Raw genomic sequence first — 25,411 nt, forward strand, 5'->3', positions numbered from 1 at the left:
AAAATAGTAATTATAACATTTAAATAGACTTTTTTTAACAAACTTGCAGTTTGTAAACATATATTATTAGAAAATAATTATATTTATTAACAGAAATAATCATAATGATGATTTAATCGCCACTTATTTGCATAATTTCTATACACGAGTTCTTATATCTTCCTTTCGCTCACATTGAAAAATACGAAAGTGACTTATAAAATATTAAATATTCTGTTTAAATTGAATTTTTACTAAAATTACAATTTGTAGATGTATATTATCAGAAATTGATGATATTTATTTTCAAAAATAATCATTATGATGATTTAATCGCTATTTATTTGCATTATTTCTATACACAAGTTCAGAGATCTTCCTTTCGCTCACATTGAAAAAATACGAAAGTCACTTCAAAAATATCAAATATAGTGATTAATTTAAATCTATATTAATATAACAGTTTGTAGACGTATAGTTTTGGAATTTGATAATATCTATTTTTAAAAATAATCATTATGATGATTTAATCGCTATTTATTTGAATAATTTCCATACACAACTCCATAGATCTTCCTTTCGCTCACATTGAAAAATACGAAAGTGACTTATGAAACATTAAATATGCCGTTTAATTTGAATGTATATTAATATAACAGTTTGTAGACGTATTGTTTTAGAAATGAATAAAAATACTTAAAAATCATTATGAGGTTTTAATATGCATGCATTTTCATTAATTTCTATATACCACTTTCAGAGATCTTTCTTTCGCTCACTTTTGTATTTTCAATGTTAGCGAGAGGAAGCGAAAAGTGATTTTTAAAAATATCAAAATATAGCGTTTAAAATTGCATTTAATATTAATAATGCAGTTTGTAGACATATATTATCAAAAACTAGTTTTTTAATCAATATGATTTGATCTTCATTTATTAGCATAATATTTATACACAAGCTCAGGCATCGATCTTCCTTTCGCTCACTGTGAGCCTGACGAAAGTGACTAACAGAATATCAAATATAGTGTTGAAATAGAATTTCATGATAGTATTGCAGTTTGTAGACGTATGTAATAAGCTATAGTAACTATCATTTTTATAAAACTTAATATGTTAAGATGAAAAATGAAATTGATTATGTAAACTATAATTGGCAAAAACATGAATTATACAATGCGCGTTAGGGCTCCGATTTACAGTTCTCAATTTCTTACATCGTCTTTTTCGGGCAATTTTTAATTTTTGATTAGGGATGGTTTCCTTACATTTAATATTCCGTTTATATATTACATTGTAATTAATACTGTTTGATTCTAATCTAACAGTAATAGGTCTTGAATGTGTTTCTCATTATTATAATGTCTCTTGAAATTCTTAAATGGAATGGTCTTATGTAGGTTTTATGTGAATTATTTATATATGTTTAAAAAAATGCATGTATACGAACGAGACAAAATAAAATATTAATATGTTTACGTGCAAACACGTGTTGTCATATCATTTCGCACCCACTTTAATTGATAGTAATCACGACGGTGACCGCATGACGCTTTAATCCCAGTAAAGTATTATCATAATCCAATCATCGGTATGTAACTGATGACACTTGCCCGTTGTTTATTGAGTGGACAATTGAATTAACCTTCCTTCTGCACCACCATAGATATCTTGCGCGGATTAAAGTGGCAGTTATTATGCTCATCCAGGTGTAGATGAGCGATGTAAATGTTAATTTGAAAAATAATTTTTAATTTGCCATCATTGTGTGAAAATAATATTTCACTATGAAAAAGGGGAAATAAGTAATCCACGGAAATTTCTATAAATATCATACTATATATATCGGTAAAGTTCAATCTTTTTATTAGCTAGGATTTTTTGTTTTTGATATTTTGTGCTAGTCATTTTCATCAATAGGTCAATCACTATGAAAACATGAATAAAATGAAAATGACTCATTTATTTATTTATTATAAAAAAACCATTAATATCGTGAATATTGACATTCACTTTTGTTCGATTAAGTTACTTTCGTATTGTTCAATGTGGGCAAAAGTGAGATACACAATGTATCTGAACAGGTATATAGCAATTATGAAAATACATGGATATAAAATCATCATATTTATTATTTATTCATTTTTTTAAACATATTTTATTCATTTCTGAAAACATGCGTCTTTCAGCGCTATATTTGATATTTTTGAAGTCACTTTCGTATTTTTCAATGTGAGGGAAAAGAAGATCTTTTTAACTTGTGTAATGCAAATAAATGGCGATTTAATCATCAGAATGATTATTTTTAAAAATAAATATAATTGTTTTCTGATAATGAACGTCTACAAATTAATTGCAATATTAGTAAAACATTCAATTTAAACGGTATATTTGATATTTTGTAAGCCACTTTCGTATTTTTCAATGTGAGCGAAAGGAAGATCTCTGTACTTGTGTATAGAGATTATGCAAAATAAATGGCGATTTAATCATCATAATGATTATCTTTGAAAGAAAATATTACCATTTTCTGATATAATACGTCCACTTAGTGCAATATTAGTAAAAATAATTTCAATTTAAACAGTATATTTTATAAGTCACTTTCGTATTTTTCAATGTAAGCGAAAGGAATATATAAGAACTTGTGTAAAGAAATTATGCGAATAAAAAGCGATTAAATCATCGTTATGATTATTTCTGTTAATAAATATAGGTAATTTCTAGTAATATACGTCTACAAACTGCAATTTTATTGTAAAAGTCTGTTAAAACGTTATAATTAATATTTCAAAAGTCACTTTCGCTCACTTTCGCTCACTTTCGTCAACAAATCTCACTTTCGTATTTTAGGCAAACCCTTAAAAATGTCCGACAAAGAAGAACAGGATGAGCCCAAACATGACCAAAACAAATCACCAGTTTCTGCCAGACGGGCCAAAAAACTTCTTTATTTGTCTGAATTTTTATCAAAACAGGAGTCTCGTATTAATTGCAAAAAGGTATTTTAATGATTACTAAATAAATCGACTGTAAATTCACAAATTAAAATTCATTTCTAGGTCAAAATGAAATAATTTTCGGATGACTTACCATAATTTTACCAACACTTATAAAAGTTACAAAAATTACTAGGACATGACATATGTCGAAAATATTTTAACACATAATTATTGTTTATGAAGTTATCATTTGTTTGCCACTGTTAGTGTAACAGGCTTAATTAATTGCTGATAGTGGTTTGGATTGTGAAGATTTTTCGGTGAAGACAACTTGTACTGGTAAGCAGCTTGACCAGTTGACAGCCTGCTGAATTGTGATATGGTATACTCATTGTGGCCTACTGCAGTGATTCGGAGTGAAGACTGTCAATACCACCACCTGTTACAAACTTCATTCTCCTGTTATTCCCTAAAAACTTTTCAAGTTTTTTTAAATGCACTATTTTCTTATAAATAGAATACACCCATAGAAATTAAAACACTTTCGCTATGAACTACATAAATAACCAAGGTATAACGAGTGAAAACATACGAGTTGTTTCCATTGTCTTTGATTTAAATTGATCTCTTATGCTAAGTAAAACAATACAAATTAAACCGTTTTTAAACCGGTTGTGATTTAATGTCCAATTTTAAAATTGATTACACCAAATGACCAATGGAAAGCTTTGGATCTTAGCTTCATCACAGTATATACTTCAACACATCTTTTGACACCAAAGTATTTAAACTAACCTACCATATATTAGACCATTTTACATATGATTTATACAGTGAGATATGCAACCGGTTTTCTTTACTTGAAAATCTAAGTTGATAAGAATAGCCCCTTGTCAGCTAGTTCGGAAAGTGTTTATCAGAGTGTCTTCCTGGATTTGTCCCATCTCATCTTTTGCTTACTCTGATAATGATTTGCAATTGTGGCGGTATGGTACGGTAAATAATATGATAGGTTATAGATCTAAAGATTGCTGGCCATGTTTTAGAAAGAGCAGTCAGCTAAAATATTGACCTCACAGCTAAGTATAAAACATTACCGGATGCGTATATATAAAACATTGTCGAATGCTGCTGTCATTTCGGAATCAATTCATCATATGCATTTGGTCAAGTTTTACACCTATAAGGTAAATTTCCGGTTCTCTTGCACAGTATTACGATTGAAATGGTGTCTTCAGTTTGATTTCTTTACCAAAAAAACTTCATTTAATATAAATGTTTAGAGAAACATCATTTGGATTAACAGAATTGTAACTTGCTCTGTCAGGCGAGTTTGATAGTTTTTTCTTGCCGCAGTCAAGAACTTTCACATGCGAGCGGATGAGTGTATTTGTTGTGGCCTGACAGTATGTTAACCCCAGACAAAATGAGCCAATCATTGGGCATGCTCTGGAGTGCGGGTAACTAACCCAGTGAGGAACAGATTCAAAAGTGTCTGTAAGCTTTTAGCTTCCTTCACAATCATACTATGATAAATTCTGTTTAACCTTATGATTTCCCTTGACTGACATATTTTTTTTGTATTTTATAATTAATATTTAAATTTCTTTGGGAACTTTTTGATTCTGAGAATTATATGGTATATCAGTTGAAAAATAAGAGAAACAATAATATGCTTGACAACTTGAATATTATTATTTGTGGCACTTTCTTATTACTTGTTTTGATAAGGATACATGTAATTAGGATAAATCCTTTCAGGAAAATGCTACTATTATGTGTACAACATTTTGATAGGTTTAATATGTCAGGTCAGCAGATTGGATCATATAATTACCTACTCTACCCTTCCCCCCCCCCCCCCCCCCAAAAAAAATAACAACAAAACAAAGCACAAAGGCTAGCATATTGCTTAAAGATATTTCAATATTTTAGTCAATACCTTAAGTATATGTAACAGCTTAACATAGCTTTTGACGAACAACATAAAGCTTTAAACATTTTATTTATAATTATTCAGGTTTCAAAAATATTAAAGAAGTCTGCCCATGAGCACACTGAAGATGAGAAAGCCACTCTTGCCAAACATCAAGATATTGTCAAAAGAATCTCCAAAAACAAAGAGAAAAGAGAACTCAATCAACAGAGAGTGTTAGAGGTACGATTACTTCTTTGAAATTTACAAAAAATTATTTTCGAAATAGCATACAGTATTGTTTCCATTTAAAGCCCCTGGGGGCTTGCATTTTTCAAAAGGGAGGCGCTAATTATAACTATAAAAATTTGCAGTAAAAATGTTCACTTTTACTCTTTCAAGTGTTGTCCATATTTAGAGCACAGCAAAACAGCTTACCTCGGTAATTGTCTTTGTAAGTATGATATAAAGTTCTACAGATTTTTATAATATTTCAGACTGAGGATGGAGAAGATTTGTTGCAGATCAAATGTGAAAAGTTGGCCAAAATTATTCAGCAATCCAAGAAAACTGTGATATATACTGGGGCTGGCATTAGTACAGTAAGTGTTGAACTCTGTTCATTATGTTGGAGACTTGATGGGAAGTTGTTTCAAGACATGTATATGCTCTAAACTTGATTTACATTGGCTATGTTTATAAAGTAGTAATTGTTTTCTTTTAAATCGTCTTTATATAAAATTATACATGTGCATCAATTTGTAGAGTTGAAACTCTTCTGTTTTCACCATTTTCAAGAAAAATGAACACAATTTATATCATTATTCTGAGACCTATCTATTGATTTTGCTTAGGGATTCATTGTTTTTAAAATTGTGAATTTTCTGACAGTTCAAAATTGCTTAATACTTTTCCTGTATTTGGGTACACCAGAGCAAAACATTATTAAACTGCAATTTTAATTCTAAAATGATTCCAGTTTTCATAGTAATGATTCTTCTATGATAGTCTACCAAGGTGGTAAAATTTGTACAAATAAGCTGAAGTAAACATAAACTATTCTATTTTTGGATTAGAACAACTACACGTAGATGTATTATGTGATGCTGCTTCATCAATTTACAGTTATTACTACAGGATGGGGTTTCTTGTTTTATATTTCAGGCAGCCTCAATACCTGATTATAGAGGACCACAAGGAGTATGGACACTTCTACAAAAAGGGGAACAACTCAAGTAAGTCTTTACTATCCAGCTCTATGCTTTGATGATTTACCATACTCTAATTAAACTAGGTTAACTTTAAATTAAAAGGTAGGTTTGGATCATATACCTTAAACTGCAGTGTTTTTCTCTCGCCCTTTTTTAGAAAGGGTTCAGGTATGCCCAATCATGAATTACTTTGAGTTGTAAACTAAGTTGAATGGGGTAGAGAAAAAAAAAACGAACAGTCAAATTATGAATATTTTAGTCAAGACTGTTATGACTGGTCTTTGATGTGTGACTAATAGACTTTTTGATATTTGACTGACAGACTGCTATTTAGCCTTGACATTTGACTTAGACTTTAACAATTGGCCCCATTAAGAAGAAGATTTACATTTTAACAGTGTAGAACCAACCTTATTATAAAACTAGTCTTCGGAGATTTTTTATACTCCCCGAAAAATTTGGGAGAGCATATAGTCGGCGCCTTGTCCGTCTGTCCGTCCGTTCTCTTGTCCGGAGCATAACTTGAAAACCCTTGGAGATAATTTGTTGAAACTTCATACAGTGATAGAGGGCATTGAGTGGGGGTGCAGTGTCAAAGAACCATAACTTTATTTTGCCCGGTTTTTGAATTATCTCCCCTTATAGAAAAATCTTGTCCGGGACGTAACTCTAAAATTATTAGAGATATCAACATGAAACTTTGTAGGTGAATAGATCTCAATGGGTAGATGTGCAGTGCATAAGAACAATAACTCTTTTTGTCCTAATTTTGGAGTTATTGCCCTTTGTTAATTTTAACACTTTGAACTTTGTCCGGAAGATAACTCTAAAACTATAAGAGATATCAAGATGAAACATTGTAGGTAGATAGATCTCATTGAGTAGAGGTGCAGTGCAAAAGAACCATAACTCTGTTAAGCCTCATTTTTATCAAAGAACAGTAACTCTGCCTTGCCTAATTTTGGAATTATTGCACTTGGAACTTTTTCCAGGGACATAACTCTTAAACTACAAGAGGTGTACTTTCCTGTGTCCAAAACCTATTTGGGGAGCATCACCCGGCTCAAACCGGGCTCTTGTTTATGTAGTATTTGTTGTATGAATTCACTTCTTAACATTGAATTTGTACTATTATTATTTGAAGAATTTAGAGCTGTCATTGATTCAGTGCAAAGCATATCAACGATATATCAATATCAGTTGACTAAAATCAACTATACACCGATATATTAATTATAACTATAATTACTTGCCTGTCATTCACTTTCATACCTGTTAAAATGATTTCAATTAAAAACATGTTCTGTACAGTGTGTTGTCCACTACATATTTTTTTTCCAGACAATATTTTTTGTCACCATTGCTATAAAATATTTCCTTTTTATAACAAAAGCATAACATTAGACATAAATAACTGCTTCTGTATATGTTTTGGGTGAATTTTTATAATTTCTAGACATTTAATTAATTAGTCAAAAGTATCGTTTTTTTAGCTCACCTGTCACAAAGTGACAGGGTGAGCTTTTGTGATCGCTTTTCGTCCGGCGTCCGTCCGTCGTCCGTCCGTAAACTTTTACTTTAAATGACATCTCCTCATAAACCACTAAGCCAATTTCATCCAAACTTCACAGGAATGTTCCTTTGGTGGTCACCTTTAAAAATTGTTCAAAGAATTTAATTCCATGCAGAACTCTGGTTGCCATGGCAACCGAAAGAAAAAAACTTTAATTATCTTCTTTTAAAAAACCCTAAGAGCTAGAGCTTAGATATTTCGCATGAAACATCTTCTAGTGAGTGAGTGTCTACCAAGTTTGTTCAAATAAAAGCCCTGGGGTTAAAATTGGCCCCGCCCCAGGGGTCATTGATTTTTCCTATATGCATATAGTAAAAACTAAAAAAATCTTCTTTAAAAGAACCCAAAGGGCGAGAGCTAAGATATTTAGCATGAAACATGTTCTAATGAGTGTCTACCAAGTTTGTTCAAATAAAAGCCCTGAGGTGAAAAATGGCCCCGCCCCGGGGGGGTCATTGATTTTCCCTATATGCATATAGTAAAAACTTAAAAAATCTTCTTTTAAAGAACTCAAAGAGCTATTGCTAAGATATTGAGCATCAAACATGTTCTAATAGGTGTCTACCAAGTTTGTTCAAATAAAAGCCCTGGGGTCAAAATTGGCCCCGCCCCAGGGGGTCATTGATTTTCCCTATATGCATATAGTAAAAACTTAAAAAGTCTTCTTTTAAAGAACCCAAAGAGTTAGAGCAAAGATATTTAGCATGAAACATGTTCTAATAAGTGTCTACCAAGTTTGTTCAAATAAAAGCCCTGGGGTCAAAATTGGCCCCGCCCCAGGGGGTCATTGATTTTCCCTAAATGCATATAGTAAAAACTTAAAAAGTCTTCTTTTAAAAAACCCAAAGAGCTAGAGCTAAGATATTTAGCATGAAACATGTTCTAATGGGTGTCTACCAAGTTTGTTCAAATAAAAGCCCTGGGGTCAAAATTGGCCCCGCCCCGGGGGGTCATTGATTTTCCCTATATGCATATAGTAAAAACTTAAAAAGTCTTCTTTTAAAGTACCCAAAGAGCTAGAGCTAAGATATTTAGCATGAAACATGTTCTAATGGGTGTCTACCAAGTTTGTTCAAATAAAAGCCCTGGGGTCAAAATTGGCCCTGCCCCAGGGGTGTCATTGTTTTTAACTATATGTGTATAGTAAACACTTAAAAAAAATCTTCCTTTAAAAAGCCCAATGAGCTAGAGCTTTAGATGTTTAGCATGAAACATCTTCTTATGGGTGTCTACCAAGTTTGTGCAAATAAAAGCCCTTGGGTTAAAATTGGCCCTGCAACGTTGTGGGGGGTGGGGCCTATATACAGGTGAGCGACCTCAGGGCCATCATGGCCCTCTTGTTTTTAATGTGTATCGATTATTGATCGGCAAAAAAATATCAACGATACATTGATATTGTCTCTACCAATGACAGCTCTAGAAGAATTAAGAATGGATTTTTTGAAGTGTTCTTAATTTACAAGTTTTCTTTAAATACAAATTGAGCTGTAGAATTGCAGCACTAATTAATGATTTAATTTTTTGTGTTACAGACCTCAGGATTTAAGTGATGCAGAACCAACTCTTACACACATGTGTATTACACAGTTACATAAACAAGGCCATGTAAGTTTTCTTTACACAATTACTATTACACATTTGCATAGGCAAAAAAGAGGCATATAAGACATATCTAGGTATTCTTTACACAAATCTATTACACAGTTGCAGAGGCAAAAATATGGCATATAAGACATACAAAAAGAAATTATGTAAGATTTATGTACACAAGTCTATTGTTATTACACAACAGCATAAGAAAGGCCATGTTACTATTCTTACACAATTTCTTTTACATATTAACATAAGCAAGGCCATGTCACTTTTTAATGACACAGATATGTTCACAATTAGAACTTTTTGAGAAATAAAATTCTTCTATATGATATGTTAATAATTTTTTTCTGTCATAGAAATTAAAGATTATACTATCAGATTCCAAACCTATTTAAATGTTTAAAAAAAACCTGTTCATATAAATTGTAAACTTAACTTGGAAGATTGACATATATTACTTTCAGATAAAACATGTGGTGTCCCAGAACTGTGATGGATTACATTTAAGAAGTGGTTTACCAAGACAGGTGTTGTCTGAAGTGCATGGAAACATGTTTATTGAGGTATTCATGCATTGGTTTTGGTATTTCTTTAATCTATACCAGTCTCAGATGTGCTGTGAAAAATAGATATATTTATAACTCAAGTTCAAAGAGTAGTTGGCCCTCCTGCACACCTGTGCATTGGTGTCAATGTTAAAAACTTACAGGTTTTCCATGGTATAATATGTCAGTGTCAAAATCCTAATATTATGCAGTTTTATACTTCAATATTCAGGTCCTTATTTTACTATAAAGCACTGAGAAAGTCAAGAATGCTGTCCTGCTGATAACTGGGTTAGAGCCCTACAAGGGTCATGACCCTGTTTCATTAAATGACATCAGTACTAGTTAGTTTCAGCTAATAAAAACTTCAAACCTTGATTGAAATAGGAATAGAAATATGTACATGAATAATCTTCCAGAATATTTCCATATTTATCTTTTTTTTTCTACACAACGATGACATGTTGTGGCATTTGCTTTATCTATTAACCACTGCAATATAAAAAAATCGATTGAAAAATAAAACATATTTTGTCTAATTATGTTGTAAGTGTCTAGGTTGCCAACTTGAAATCACTTGCCCCTCACTGCTGTGGGTGCAAATCCCATCAAAGACTTAGGTTTCTTTCATGTGAGGAAGCAATCCACTATTCAGGTGCTTCCTTGTGCCTGAGGTCTTTGCTGGAAGTGGCTGTATGACCTTTACATTGTGGGTGTGACTTTAAATTCAACAAAAATGAACAATTGTCATGAACAGAAAAAATTTTAGTTATCTCTAATGCTTATCACTCATGCAGACAAATATGATTAATGTAACAGTTTATACAGTATCAAAGCATATGCATCTTGCATAAAAATGCAAAATAGAGGAAAGGGATGCCTTTGACAAAACATGAACAGCAAAAATGAAAATGTTGCAGGCTTTTTGATTGTGCCTGTGTAGTGACAGTAGTGGTAACTTCATTCTTGCATATCAGACAGGAATATCTGCTGTTTACAACAGTGTTAGAAAAACCTGTCTTACACCCCCCATGTAAGACAAAACGCATGCTTTAATTGATGTCTTTCCCACGCACCTTTTATGAATGAATTGTGTTACTAGGAAGACATCAATGTACTGTTATGAATGAAGTTGTAGATTCATACGCTTCTATAAGCAAAAAGTACTAAATGAAAAGTTTTCGTAAGTATCATTAGTTTGTAATATGCACAAAAAAGAATCAAACACCAGCTTGCATCACAGACAGGAATATCTAGCTCTTGGGTAACAGTTAAGTGGAAACTAGGGAGAGCCTCTTTACTTCATAAACAGTTACTCTCAAGCTAGATATTCCAGTCTGTACCGACAGCCGGTGTAAGATTCTTATAAGCTGCTGCCTATGCCCCAATAGTCCAAAGACTTAACCTATATCACAGTGCAGAATATATATCTATCAAATATTCATCGTACCGTACCCAAACAAATCAGTATAATAGTTTAATTTATTGACAGATCTGTCACAACTGCAGACCTCACAGGGAGTATATAAGGTTGTTTGATGTAACTGAAAACACCGGTGTGAGACGTCACGTGACGGGACGTCACTGCCAGAAATGTGGCGGGAATTTGAAGGACACAATAGTGCACTTCGGGGAGAAAGGAGGCATGAAATCTCCATATCGTTGGAAGGAAGCTGTAAGAGCTGCGAACAAATGTGATCTCATTCTTTGTCTAGGTTCTAGTCTAAAGGTGTGTAATGTTTTAATGATATTGATAATTTATATACTGCAATTTTGTAATGTCTTTCTTCTGTTGTCATGTTTGGAGTGATTAAACATCTAAAATTAATTTGTTTCTGAGGCATAATGGGCCTTTAAATAACGCATTTTTGCAGAATTATGAATTGTAAATTTGTTAATAAACCTTTAGCCAGATTCAGAATCTCAATTGTGGGATGCAAGTTGTTTAGTCTCAATGACCTAAATGTCTTTTGACATGGAAACAAGGCAAACCTTGTATTTTAATTACTATATACATAGAGAATACTCAAGTTTATTCTATGATTACTGGTTGTATTTTCATCGAGTGGTATGCAAATAAATATTTCATGGGTGGCAGTCCATACCACAAGATGAAAATAAATCCTGTATTTATAGAAAAAAACTTAAATTTTGTGTTTATTATAATTATTTATACATTTTCTCTTTTTTGACATAACAACTTGAAAGACTTTCCTTAAATTTTGTTTATTAGCTGACTTAAGAAAAAAGTATTTCAGCAAGTCCCCATTGAAAATATGTTTTAATGCAGTAAAAAGTGCATGTAAAACTAAATTTTTTTACAGGAAAAATAAGGGAAATGAAAAATATGCATTTTATGTCATCAATATTTCTCAATGTTTCATTTATAAGTGTGTAATAAAAAAATTATTTATCTTTTTCACTACTTTTGAATTTAGATTCTGAAGAAGTATGCATGTTTATGGTGTATGGATAGAGTGAAACATAAAAGACCAAAACTTGCCATTGTGAATCTTCAATGGACACCGAAAGATGAATCTGCCACTCTAAAAATAAATGGTTTGTTTCATATTACATTGTTGACATGACTGACTTCTTTATTCCCTCTTCCCACTTGGAAAAAAAGTGAGTGCCTACCTAGCTCAATAGATAGAGCATAAGAGTTTTAATCCAGGAGTGGCTGGTTCAATCCTGGGATGAGGCGAAATTTCTCCGTGACAATTGATCTTATACATATGACCCTCACTGCTTATTCAGAAATCATGTTGAATTAGTAGTCGATCTCTTAATGAGAAATTGACAAAATACGAACAAGTAACAAGAAGATTTTAAGATTTTGAAATATTTCGTTATTTATTATAGGGAGATGTGATGATGTGTTGGAGAGAGTATTGAAGATTCTAGGATATGATATTCCTGTGTATTCAAGGTTGGTGTTGTATTATGGGTATATTTATTAATATGTACACAGAGCGTGCACTTGTAATATATAACACAGACACGTGTTACTAGTTCTATCGTTTAATGATAACTGAATATCCCAAGTATATAAGTGGCGGGAAGATAATGGACATGCGCATTACAGTATAAGATATTATTAAGATGAAACATATGTTTACAATATACAACATTCCCCTTGTTTAAAAATATAAGCACATTTAGTATATTTCAAATTAATCTGTAAAAAACAATTATTTAAGTATATCAAATATAATTAATGATCTTTTAATTATGACATTGAAATATACATGTATTATTAATATATACAAGCAAATTTTTTAATCCTTTCTAAATGTCACTGATTTACAGTTTTACTAATGGCTATTTCAACAATTCAACAATTGTTATCACTTTGTCCAATCTTTTCCACAGTAAAGCTTATTCGGTTTCACCTCTCTACCTGACCTAGTGATTGTGAATGGTTTCGATTTACCTGGCACATTTGCAAGAGATAGGGACTCTGTAGGGGTATTTTGAATTGTTTGTTCACTTAAAATAGATTCCTGGTGTTCATCGACTTTAGATGGTTGCTGTGTTTGTTTTGACAGGTCAGATAATTCAGGAGCTTTGTTTAGGAAACGGCGATTTCTACGATAAACAGCACCATCAGGGGTCTGCACGTGAAATGAGTGTTCATTATGCTGGGTTATAACCTTGGCTGGTTCCCAGTACTTATCTTTACGAATTCTGACAGATTCGCCGATTTTTAGAGGTTTCATTTTGTGCGCATTTTTATCGTAATGATTCTTGCTAATAAATTGTAATTCTTCCATTTTCTTTCTTGCTTCACAATGATTTACTGTTTGTGGCAGAAGCTGATTGTTAGTTGTTGGGAGAAGCGACTTGAGGCGTCTGCCCATTAAAAGTTGAGCGGGTGACCATCCACATTTAAGTGGTGTATTCCTATATTCTAAAAGGGGGAAATAAGGATCTTTATTATCATCCTTAGCTTTCTGAAGAATGCGTTTTGCAATTTTAACATATACTTCACTAAGTCCATTTGAACTTGCATGCGTGCTTGTGTAATCACTTGTTTAACCTTGTCAAAAGCGTCAGATTGGGCTGAATCCCATCTGAACTCTACGTCATTGCGTAATAACTCTCGCATCGGGCTAGTTATCTCCGAGAGATTTTGTGAGAATTTTGTCAAGTATGTAATCATACCCAGCAGGGTTTCAAGCTCAGCACGATTTGCAGGATTTTTCATTTCGATAATTGCGCTAATTTTCTCAGGGTCAGGTTTCAGTCCATCAGCACTGATCACGTGACCGAAATATTTAACCTCCGTTAGACCTATTTTCAGTTTGTCAGGGTTAAATCGTAAACCGGCTGCCTTTGCTCGGTCGAGTACGTTCTTAAGGTTTCCGTCATGTTCTGTGCGTGTGCTTCCAAACACTAATAAGTCGTCAATTATTGACGTCACACCCTGTAAACCTTCAAATGTCTCGTCAATTTTCCGTTGGAAAATGTCTTGAGAACTTCTTATGCCCATAGGAAGTCTTAAATATTTGTACCGTCCAAATACCGTGTTAAATGTCGTTAGTGACGATGAGTGGTCGTCTAATTTAATTGACCAGTAACCTTTGGTCGCGTCTAATACACTGAAGTATTTAGCGCCATGCAATTTTGACGTAATGTCGTCAATAGTACGTAATGGATAATACGGCCTTTGTATATTTTCATTCAATGCTTTGGGGTCAAGACAGATTCTAAGCTTACCGGTTGAAGGTTTTTCAACACATACTAGTGAATTTACCCAGTTTGTAGGTTCTGTAACCTTACAAATAATTTGTTTTGACTCCATTGAGTCGAGCTCTTTTTTAAGCTTATCTCTGAGTCCAAAAGGTACTTTTCTAGGTGGACAAACAACTGGTACAGCATTTTCCTTCAAATGCAATGAACATGTTCCAGGAAATAACCCTATCCCATGAAACAATTCTTTGTACTCTCTAAGTACAGTGTCCTTACTAAGGTCAGATGCGTCAATAGACTCAATCTTATTGACCGAATACGTTAATTTTAACAGATCTAAATCTATAGATGTTTTGAGGCTTAACAGCGGGGTAGCAGAACTCTCAACTACATAAAATTCTGAACACACTGATTTGTTATTGTATTTACAGTGTAACCATAATTTTCCAAGCACTGGTAATCGGTCACCTGTGTACGATGTTAACCTTGCTTTGGAGGCTTCCAAAGGGTGTTTTATTTTCAGTTGCCTAAATATGTGATTAGGGAGGCAATTTATTTGTGAACCTGTATCAATTTTGCAATTAATATTGGTAAACTTATCTTGTGTGCCAATCAAAACATTTACAAAAACTTGATCAGGAGAAGATGAAAAAGAATTTACCGTGTGAACAAAGAATTCTTGGTTATTCTCGCCGTCAGATTCACACACCTAATCCACAGTGTCACCTTCATAATGTAACTCTTGCACAGATTTAAATTTACATTGTTTTGAAAAATGATTTAATCGTCCACATTTGAAACATGTTTGTCCCTGTGCTGGACATTCACTAGAATTGAAATGTTTATTTCCACATCTGTCACATTTTTTTCTATAATCTTCAAATCGTTGTTGTCGTCGTGGTTGTTGTTGTTGATGAGGTGGCATCTTCCGGTCTCTCTGGTGTGCATCTCTTCCGTTGCCTCGTCTCCAATGTCGATTTATCGCATCAACAGACTGTTGAGTTGTCGTAGATCCGCTAGCGATTGCTTGTGCCTGAGACTGACTCAATTCGTACGTATGAGCAACATCTACGCATTTTTCAAGTGTTAGATCTGAGCCTTCCACAATCAGTTTTTCTCTGACTTTGCTAGATCTTACTCCAAAAACAATATGGTCGCGAATAAGATCTTGCTGCATGCCCACAGGATAATCACAATCTTTGATTAGCGTTTTCAGTTCTGTAACGAATTGTTCAAACGGTTCGTTTTCCTGTTGTGCTCTTGATTTAAAAAGATATCTGTTGTATATAATGTTACTTTTTGGTTTGCAATATTCTTCGAATTTATCATAATATGATTTAAGTTTCTTTCTCTGATCGTTTGATAAGTCCCATGTTGAGTATATTTGTCGGCCCTTTTCACCGACCCATAACATCAAATAGTTACATTGAATTTCTTCCGTTTTACTTGCCAACGGCCCTTTAAACATGAATTCTGAATGTTCTTTGAATCTCTTAAACGCACTGTTTAAGTCCTTCGAATCCCAGTCCATACGCGGATTTTGTTGGTGATTATTTTCCATATTTCTTATAACTCCGTTAAAAAAACATACAATTATAAAGCGTTTTACTGTAAAAATTATAATCCGTTAACTTCTGACACCATGTTGTATTATGGGTATATTTATTAATATGTACACAGAGCGTGCACTTGTATATATATAACACAGACACGTGTTACTAGTTCTATCGTTTAATGATAACTGAATATCCCAAGTATATAAGTGGCGGGAAGATAATGGACATGCGCATCACAGTATAAGATATTATTAAGATGAAACATATGTTTACAATATACAACAGTTGGTAACTCTAGTTATTCATGATATAAATAAATTTATGATAACCTAGATTGACAATAAGTTGTTTTTTTAATGATAATAATAAAAGTTTTTGATTCTGCCCTATCAGGATTGAATTATTTGGTGCAGATGCAAGAGAACTGCATAAACTACTAAAGTTATCATGACTGTGATCTTAACAGAACTTGCAGTGGGATTTAACATAAACTAAATTCATGTATGTGGGTTTAGACTAGATTTGTTTGTTAAACTAATTTATGGGTTTGAATATATATGCAAAAAAAGACAAAGAAAAGAAATGGCAGCATGGCCTAATGGTTAACACATTAGACCAGTTATCTAAAGATTGTGACTTCTTGTCAGGAGCAAACTGTTGTATGTATAAGCTTATAGCTTCTACACAATAAAACTGAAATGAATTCTGTATAAAGGTAACCATATTTCTAATAAAAATTTTCATGGCACGTGATGTGTCATCAGGTATCTTTGTAAGAATAACATTCTAAAAGTTGTGAACGATGGTCTGTAATTCTAGTCAATTTGTTGTGTAACTTTTACCATGCCCATTTTCTAACATTTTTTGTAGTTGAATAAGTTCAAATATTCAAATATAGAATATTGTGCATAATAGTTCAATCTGGACAGTTACAATATGTACATCTTGATAGATTTGCATAGATTTAACACAACAAGATAAAACTGTAAGCAACAGTCATCTTTTTATGTGTCTTATATAAATGATTCAAAATGTTTCTGTGAATTTAATCTTTTGCAATGTTACATGATGTTCACTTTAGTAAATCCAATTATGTTTTAAACTTTCTTTTTTTCCTATCATAAAGGAGGGAAGATCCGATATTTTCGCTTGCTACATGTTTGGATGAGAGCGAGGCAGAAACAACAAACAAGAAAGTTCTCGAGATGCCAGACATCACCCCTAGACTTCGATCTCAGGGAATCTCCCGTACTCCAACACCGAGTGATTCATCGGACAGCCAGTCATCCCTGGCATCATCATCCACTGACAGCTGTGATATAAACGAAGATCTGACTGTGTCGGAAACTAATAAACACACGTCAGTCAGAAACTTTAACTTTAAAAATTCGCATTTTAAACTCGATCACTGTCCAGATGTGAAGGGAGGGGTTTTAGATTCAAAGGAAATGTGTTTTTCTAAGTCAGAGCGAATATGCAATGAGGCAAAAATTGCGATGCAAGAGAGACTAGTCAATGCCAAAATTTATGAGATGTATGGAACATGTTCTTTCATGCCAGGTGAAAATTTGATTAATAAACCTATTGGGTTTAATGGTTTGGTAGATAGGGGATGTGTAAAGATAGATGGAACAGTGGAGCAACAGCCACAAGTTCAGTACGATCCTCTAAGAGGTGGCCCATTTGATCCAGGACCTGTTTCCCACGAGCAGAAGCTGAAGTATTTACAGACGCTACAGTCACAGTTGGAAGAACTGAAAACGAAACAGAGGATTTTGAAAGAGCAAGAGCAGCAACATTTGAAGAAACCGCGGCACCAGCAGTTAAGACAGGTTATCCAGGGTGGAAAACAGTCAAACATTAAACAGGTTGTCCAGGGTAGTAAACAAGAAAACATTGATGTAAATCAGGTTAATACAGATGGTAAACATGAAAGTATTCAACATCAAAAAATTAAACAAGAAACAAATGAACATAATTGTTTGAAACTGGAAAATAGTCCGTCTAGTGCTTCAAATGTAAAAATTGATGAAAGTGATCAAATGAAACCCTGGGACGTTTTGAAATTCCATCAGTATTCTGCAAATTTTAAAGTTAGAGGTTCACATCCAAGAAGTTTACTGGGCAGTAACATGAGAAATTCTGAACATTCACTAGATGAAGAAATTTCTAAAAATCCGCAAGTTGTTGCACTAGAGAAAGATCTTCAACAAAATCTGTCAGAACAGAAGAAGTTGAAGACTAGGCTATCAGCAATGTTAGCTGAGCAACATAAACTTGAAGAACAAGTCACTCTCCAGCATCAAAATGAGCAACTTCGACTTCACCAACATTTTATTATTCAAGAACAGTTACGACAGATTGCTCAAGAAAATAAGGTGAAAAAAGAGGAAATCTTAAATCTGTTCCTCTTCCAACAGCAGTCTCTGTTAGCTCAGCAGAATTTGAAGCTCCAGTGCTTAAGACAGAACTACGTAGTAGAGGTGCAGAAAGTTCAAAATGTTCTAGACATGGTTCAAGGTTCTCATTCAGAAACTGCCAAAAAATTGAAAACATTAAAAGCTGAGCTGAGGAAAAAACAAATGACATCTGTGATGAAAAATTCTATTGCAATTTCTACTGCTGGTAATTCTCTCTTTCAACAAGGAGACCCCCTTAAAATTGAAGTGAAACATGAAAATGTAGTGCTGTCTCCAACATCAAAAAGTCCAAGGAAGGACCATAGTATTGCATCTATTCTTCAAATTGATAATGACTCTACCCCTAAAACAAATAATGTTAACATGGATAATGCTGAACTTGACAAACCAAAAACCTGTGACTCGTGTAAATTTTTAGACAATTACGGAATGCGTAAGAAGTGGTGTTCTAAATGTCATGAACTTCAATGTGATCACGAATGCTGTCCCGGTGGTCATGTTCTTGCCAAACCTCAAAACAGGGTAGAATCTACATTCCTGGAAAATGCTGTTGTTCCCAGTATCTCAAATCTTGTTAGTCATGATTCAGAAACTTTGGAAAATCCAGTTGAACAAGACTATCCTATTTATAATTATGTTTTAGATTTAGAAATTCCCAATGTTCAGGAGCCAAAATCTGAAGACTATGGCAAAATTGAACATACAGATCACAACTACCTCAATTCTAAAAATGACGTGGATCTGAATGCGAAAACTAATATTATGTTCAATGAACATGCCAAACATGAAAATCATTTAGGACACACTGTTTCTAGCTCAGTAACTACCTCAAATGCAACTGCTACTATGTCTTCATGCAATTCTAATTTAATGTCCCCAATAATTCCATATGCAAGTGTTAGTGTATCAGAGAATGATGTTGGTAATAAGCTGCTTGAAACGAAAGCTGATATTGAAAGTGACAATACCATTACCAGCAGCAGTGTGTGTTTTAATTCGTCCAGCAAGATTCCAGAAAGAGTCACATTTGATTTGAATGATGATATAAAGGTGGAAATTGTTAACAGAGAAACAGAACAGTCTGAAAAGGGTGTAGAAAATAGACTTAAGCCTACTAGTGCAGTTAAACATATCAGATCACATTCTCAGTCAGAAATTTATGACCAGAAACAAAAGGTTGATAGCTCTGAACCACGGACCTTAAGACATATTCGATGTCGGTCTCATAGTGAACTGAATGACGGAGGTAAGGAGGCTTCAGTAGATTCTGAAGCTGACATTGAAGCCGATGCTGAGGATAGTAATGATGTTGATGATATAGCTACAAAGAATAAAGAAGAACAGGAGGATAGTGAAAAAGCTAGCAAAAAAAGAAAGCTTGCAAGGTGTTATTCTGTACCAGGCTGGTTTGGAAAAGGTCTAAATATAAAAAAGCGAAGGAGATATTGATGTCATTTTATCTAATTTCTGATTTATTTTGTAAGTTCGGGCAAGAAGATAGGTTCATATATATTGGATACACCCTAAATATTCCTCAAAACAAAAATAATCTTTGAATTACATAGCAATAAAAGCACTAATAAAAGGCCTAGATATCATACCTTTCATTGTAAAGTAACGTTATAGGACCAACCTTTTCTCTGAGAAGAGTCTGGAAATATACCTCAATATGTTTTGGCCTTTAAACAATTTAGCAGAAAAAGTTCATTTTTTGGGGTCTCCTAACGTAACCTTACATGTATTCTTAAAGGCCATATCATGAACTTTTCATTTGCCTGTTCCACTTCTTCAAAATCTTTTCTTAACAATATACAAATAACAGAAATTCCTACCTACGTAATTACACTTTTTGGGGAATGGGGATATTGGACTTTAGATAGAACTGACTTTGGGCTTCAATACAGGATCTTGCTGTTGTAATTATTATTCTCTGTCAGGCTTATGTGTGGAAAATGGCTTGAACGTACAATAACATATTTTATCTCACCCTTATTTATAATTTCATTTGACCTCAACTCATATCTGCCAGTGATTTGTTTTCTTTTTTTATGAAAGAAAATGGTTGAATTTCATGAGATTCATTTTATATTGAAAAAAACATTTACTACATAATGTTTGATACTTTAATTAAATAATACTATGTATTATTTTGCTTGTGATCAAAGCTTTTGTTTTGTTTTTTTGTTTTGATGTATCATGTAATGATTTTACCTGCTACATTTATTAACTAGATTTGCCCTGCTTCAAATTTGGAACAGTCCATTTGAAAGTTTAGGGATTTCAGTATCAAAATACAAAAGTTGAACTATCACCAATATAGAGCCTGGTCAGATTGCATGGATTGTGCAGACAGTACGGGTGTCACGGTAAGAAAAAGTGCTAACCATTTAAGTGGTGACCTAATATCCATGAATTTTGTAGTACCCAAATATGGAGTAACTTTTTTCCGTCATGACCGTATGGTGTACCGTACTCAATCAGATCGGAAAAAATACATTGTTGGGTACAACTTAATACAAACAAATTGTTTTATCTTGTTATAAAAATTCAAGGTGATATTTAGAATAAATTTAAAACTTTTTTGTCTCTTTGTCAATACTAATTTCGGTTATTGAATTTTCTAACCAGTTTTTAGCTAAAAACCGACCGTATCTGTTAAAACTTGACACCCATAGCAGACTGGTCTGGCTCTACACTGGTTATAATGGCTTATGGCTTGTGGTTCCAGCAGTTTTAAGGTTAAAATGAATGTATAACTTTTTAACCTTGTATGATGGCATACTACCATTTCTTTGCTTAAAATAGATTTTTACGTTTCATTATATACTGTTAAGTTTTATGATGAAAACATATTCATTTTGCACTGAAAAAAATGACAACAACTACGTACGAGGGTTGTTAAAAAAGTAATAGGACTGCAGCTCTACTGTTCAAATTTTTAAATTTACGTACAAAATTTTACATGAGACAAATGTCGGAACATGTTCTCTATAAACAGTGAAAAAATCAAAACAAAATGTAAACAAATGTAATTTCTGTGAAATTTCAAATGACAAGGGGTACGAAACGCGGCGCACGTTAACAATACAATAATTGACGTTCATGGCGTCGTAAAGTAAATCGAAATTGTAATAAGCGTCATTTTTTCTGAAAGTAGTCTCTAGGTGTATGAGTCAAGTAACTTTTACTTTGACTCATATGTGGAGATGAAGCAAGAAAAAAGCGATCACATTCTCGATCCACTGATTCAAAAAAACAAAATAAAATAAATGCCCAATAGCCGGCCATTCTCCGGTTTTTCTCGTCTTTTTGAGTAACCATGGAACTCAATAGGACTGAAAATGTTAAAGCAAAAGCAATTTATCTTATCAATTAACTCATGTCATTGTATGTTTTTAGAACAATATCATTATATACAGAACAATAAAGATATTTCTCACTTGAAAAGTATCTTGTTCTACTTAGCACAGTCAATATCGTTTATTAAAACAAGTTTTCGGGAAACACTACTAATTATAACCGTTAACTATTACATTAATTTATTGATTACACGTATATCTAGTTAAATACAATAAAATAGTGTTGATAACAAATGTCTTATTTACAATCCTTTGGTTAAAACTGAATAAGTAGTCCCGAAGCAGATACAAACAACGATAAACAGTTCGCGTACCGTTTACCGTGGATTCTTTTGTAGCGCTTTTGCGATTGACGTCTCTAACGTCCCGTCAATTTTCAACTTTCATCCTCGCCCTTTCTCGTTAGTGATCTTGTATTTGCAGTTTTTGAATTGCTTGTGCCAGCTGAAAACAAGTGTCCTGATGGCGAGATTATTTTCCTTTGTTTATTTAATCATTTTGTGTGTATCTGAATGATTATAGTCAATCTGTTGGCAAAATTTAATGATCGCACACATTTTCAGTTTGTTAACAAATGTCATATTGCTACATCTAACGCTATGACCGCTGCTGTTCAAAACTTAATAAATAAGCCATTTCATGTCCGAATGACGTCAAATTTGGACATAATGTCACATTATTATATTTCAACGTATTGATTGAATACAGGGGAAAACAAATAGTTATTTATGAATAAATTAGAAGTAGAACTTAGCTCCAATAACTATATTTATGTGCTGCGTCGGGTGCGTGTTACCATGGTTATTCAATAGCAAAGGAAAAGGGCGTTATATTAAAAAACTTATGTTTGATATGTAGAAAACATTTTACGGTTGCTGTACATATGAAAATATTCTAAATTGAATGAAATTTGAGTACGGAAGACTCCCAGTCCTATTACTTTTTAAACAACCCTCGTACATGAACAATCCATATATGTTTTTCACAATTTCTTAAGTTGTTACATCACATATGTGTATTGACAATATTATTCAATAGCTTATTCTTAAGGGAAAATAATTCTTTATGTTTTGTTGAGATTTTCTTTTCACCCTTCATAGAATGTTTATTAAAAAAAAAATCATTTTAATATCTTACATGTGGATTGTATCACTCTTCTTCCCAGCAGAATAGCATACTTGTGTAATATTCTGTGTTGATCAGCTTTTCAACATAATAGCATACTTATGTAATATTCTGTGTTGATCAGCTTTTCAACAGAAAAGCATACTTGTGTCATATTCTGTGTTTATTAGCTTCCCATTAGAATAGCATACTTGTGTAATATTCTGTGTTTATAAGCTTCCCATTAGAATAGCATACTTGTGTAATATTCTGTGTTTATTGGCTTTCCCGCACAGAATAGCATACTTGTGTAATATTCTGTGTTTATTGGCTTTCCCGCACAGAATAGCATACTTGTGTAATATTCTGTGTTTATTGGCTTTCCCGCACAGAATAGCATACTTGTGTAATATTCTGTGTTTATTGGCTTTCCCGCACAGAATAGCATACTTGTGTAATATTCTGTGTTTATCACATGTGTAATATTCTGTGTTTTGAAGGTCACTACATGAAATTAAATTCCATGTCAAATTTGCTCAGTTGTTAATTTCTTTCCGATGTGGGAAATTGGCTGTGGACTAGCTTGAATTAGAATTAATTATTATTGTGTTAACTTAAAGCAGATAAAGTATCTCTTAGACGAAAAGAATATATTGAATCGAAATAATTAATAAACATGCATTTTTATTATATCTTTGAGATTTTTTTTTTATAAAAAGAAATCATGTAAAAATTATTCATGCACAGTAACTGTTTGTGAACTGATTTCCTTTTTTTTTTTGTTTGTTTTTTTTATAATTACAGTATATAAATGGTGTTGTGATCTTGCAATAGAAAATAAGAGATACTTATGCAAGCAAGTGTTTACAGTTATGCAAGTTTTTATTGTTCAGTTTTTTTGTTCTCTTCTTTTCTTAATAATTTACTTTATATATATATTATGTTCAATAAGAGAAAATGGGGATGGTGTTGGGGGATTCTTTAAATATAAAGACTATTTTTTACAGTCAGTACATTGATTATCTACAGGTAGCCTAGTAGGTCTGCCAGATGACTACAACATATTATACCCATGTCTACAGCCATCTGATCCTGGTCTGCTTGGTTCATTATTCAGTCACTTCATATTTTGAAATTTTCCCAAGCCACGTCACGACAAAACCAACATAATGGGTTTGCGACCAGCATGGATCCAGACCAGCCTGCGCGTCTGTGCAGCCTGATCAGGATCCATGCTATTAGCTATCAGTTTCTCTACCTGTTATAGAGTTTGTAAGCGAACAGCATGGATCCTGATAAGACTGCGCGGATGCTCAGGCTGGTCTGGATCCATGCTGGTCGCAAACCCATTATGTTGGTTTTGTCGTGACGCGGCTCATATCTAAAATATTAAGTATTTAGCCAGCTGTAGAAAGTATGTTCAGAGTGCCAGGATGTGCAGGCTGGTATCTCTCTGTTCTTATGTCATAAGCCAGTATTGACTGCAGTGAAGGTTGAAATGGTTAAAAAAAATGAGGAAAAATTAAAATGTTTGTTTTGAGTTCATATAGAATAGTAATAATTGTGTAGAGAGGAATTTTATATGTGTGTAGTTTTAGCCAAACATAGAAGATTTTAAGCCAAATATAGAAGATTTTCACTACAATTCTAGATCTTACATATCATATACAATTATTTAATTATGTAAAACAATGATTTTTTTACCCAATGCATTTGATAGAATACAGTATTTGTTTCACTGTGACATATATACTGTGAGTACATTTTATATCACTGTTAGAATAAAAAAAAGCTTATAATAGTAGTAATATATGTGATATAGTACTAAAATAAAGTGTGATATCAAAAATATTTAACAGCGTTAATACTCAGCAGTGTTAGACAAATAGATTTTTTAAGCATTTTAAATTTGATATATATAGCATGAAAAGAGTTAATTTGTAAGTGATTGTTTGATTTTAACATTTCTTGTATAACACCTAAAATTATGGACTATGTTTTTTGTGTGTTTAAGTTGCAGTAAGAATAGACTCTCTTATTTTTTCAGCTTTTCTCCCCCTCCCCCAGCTCCTCTTTTCTTTACTTATATCCATTTATTCTGTGATTTAATGATATGTTTTAAGGAATGCCAATAATGTTTAGATCTCATAAGTACATGTACTGTTCTAATATTATATATGTCTTTGCAAGAGTGCAGAAAAGTATTCTTTTATTGTCCATAGTTTTAGCTTTTGTTATTTTGGATATAACAGTCTCTTCCCCCCCCCCTCCCCTCCACCGTATTTATATAATGAACTAGTATTGCTTTGAATTTGGTAACAAATAGTACATAATGGTAAAAGCGAGAAGTCAACATTTGAGTCAGTCATTAACGCCACATATGTGGAAACCACTTAAAGAAATGATTGCACCATTTAGATATGATTGACAAGTAATGATCCACTTAAAGTAATGATTGTCCCACTTAAAGTAAGGATTGCCCACTTAAAGGAATGATTGCCCCAATTAAATTAATGATTA

The 25,411-nt window shown here is 33.0% G+C and overlaps 1 protein-coding gene across 1 annotated transcript; it reads left to right on the forward strand.

The window, feature by feature from the left end:
- The first annotated feature begins 2,842 nt into the window (after positions 1 to 2,842).
- On the forward strand, positions 2,843 to 22,610 carry LOC132738013 (uncharacterized). Its single transcript, XM_060725462.1, has 10 exons — positions 2,843 to 2,980; positions 4,941 to 5,078; positions 5,333 to 5,437; positions 6,000 to 6,070; positions 9,152 to 9,224; positions 9,680 to 9,778; positions 11,253 to 11,489; positions 12,199 to 12,319; positions 12,623 to 12,689; positions 17,135 to 22,610. Exons 1-10 carry the CDS (start codon positions 2,846 to 2,848, stop codon positions 19,875 to 19,877), a joined length of 3,789 nt encoding a protein of 1,262 aa, XP_060581445.1. The 5' UTR covers positions 2,843 to 2,845; the 3' UTR covers positions 19,878 to 22,610.
- Positions 22,611 to 25,411: the final 2,801 nt, after the last annotated feature.

Source organism: Ruditapes philippinarum, unplaced genomic scaffold (assembly GCF_026571515.1).
Source record: "Ruditapes philippinarum isolate M1 unplaced genomic scaffold, ASM2657151v2 ctg324_1_1_1_1, whole genome shotgun sequence".
NCBI lineage: Eukaryota > Metazoa > Mollusca > Bivalvia > Venerida > Veneridae > Ruditapes > Ruditapes philippinarum.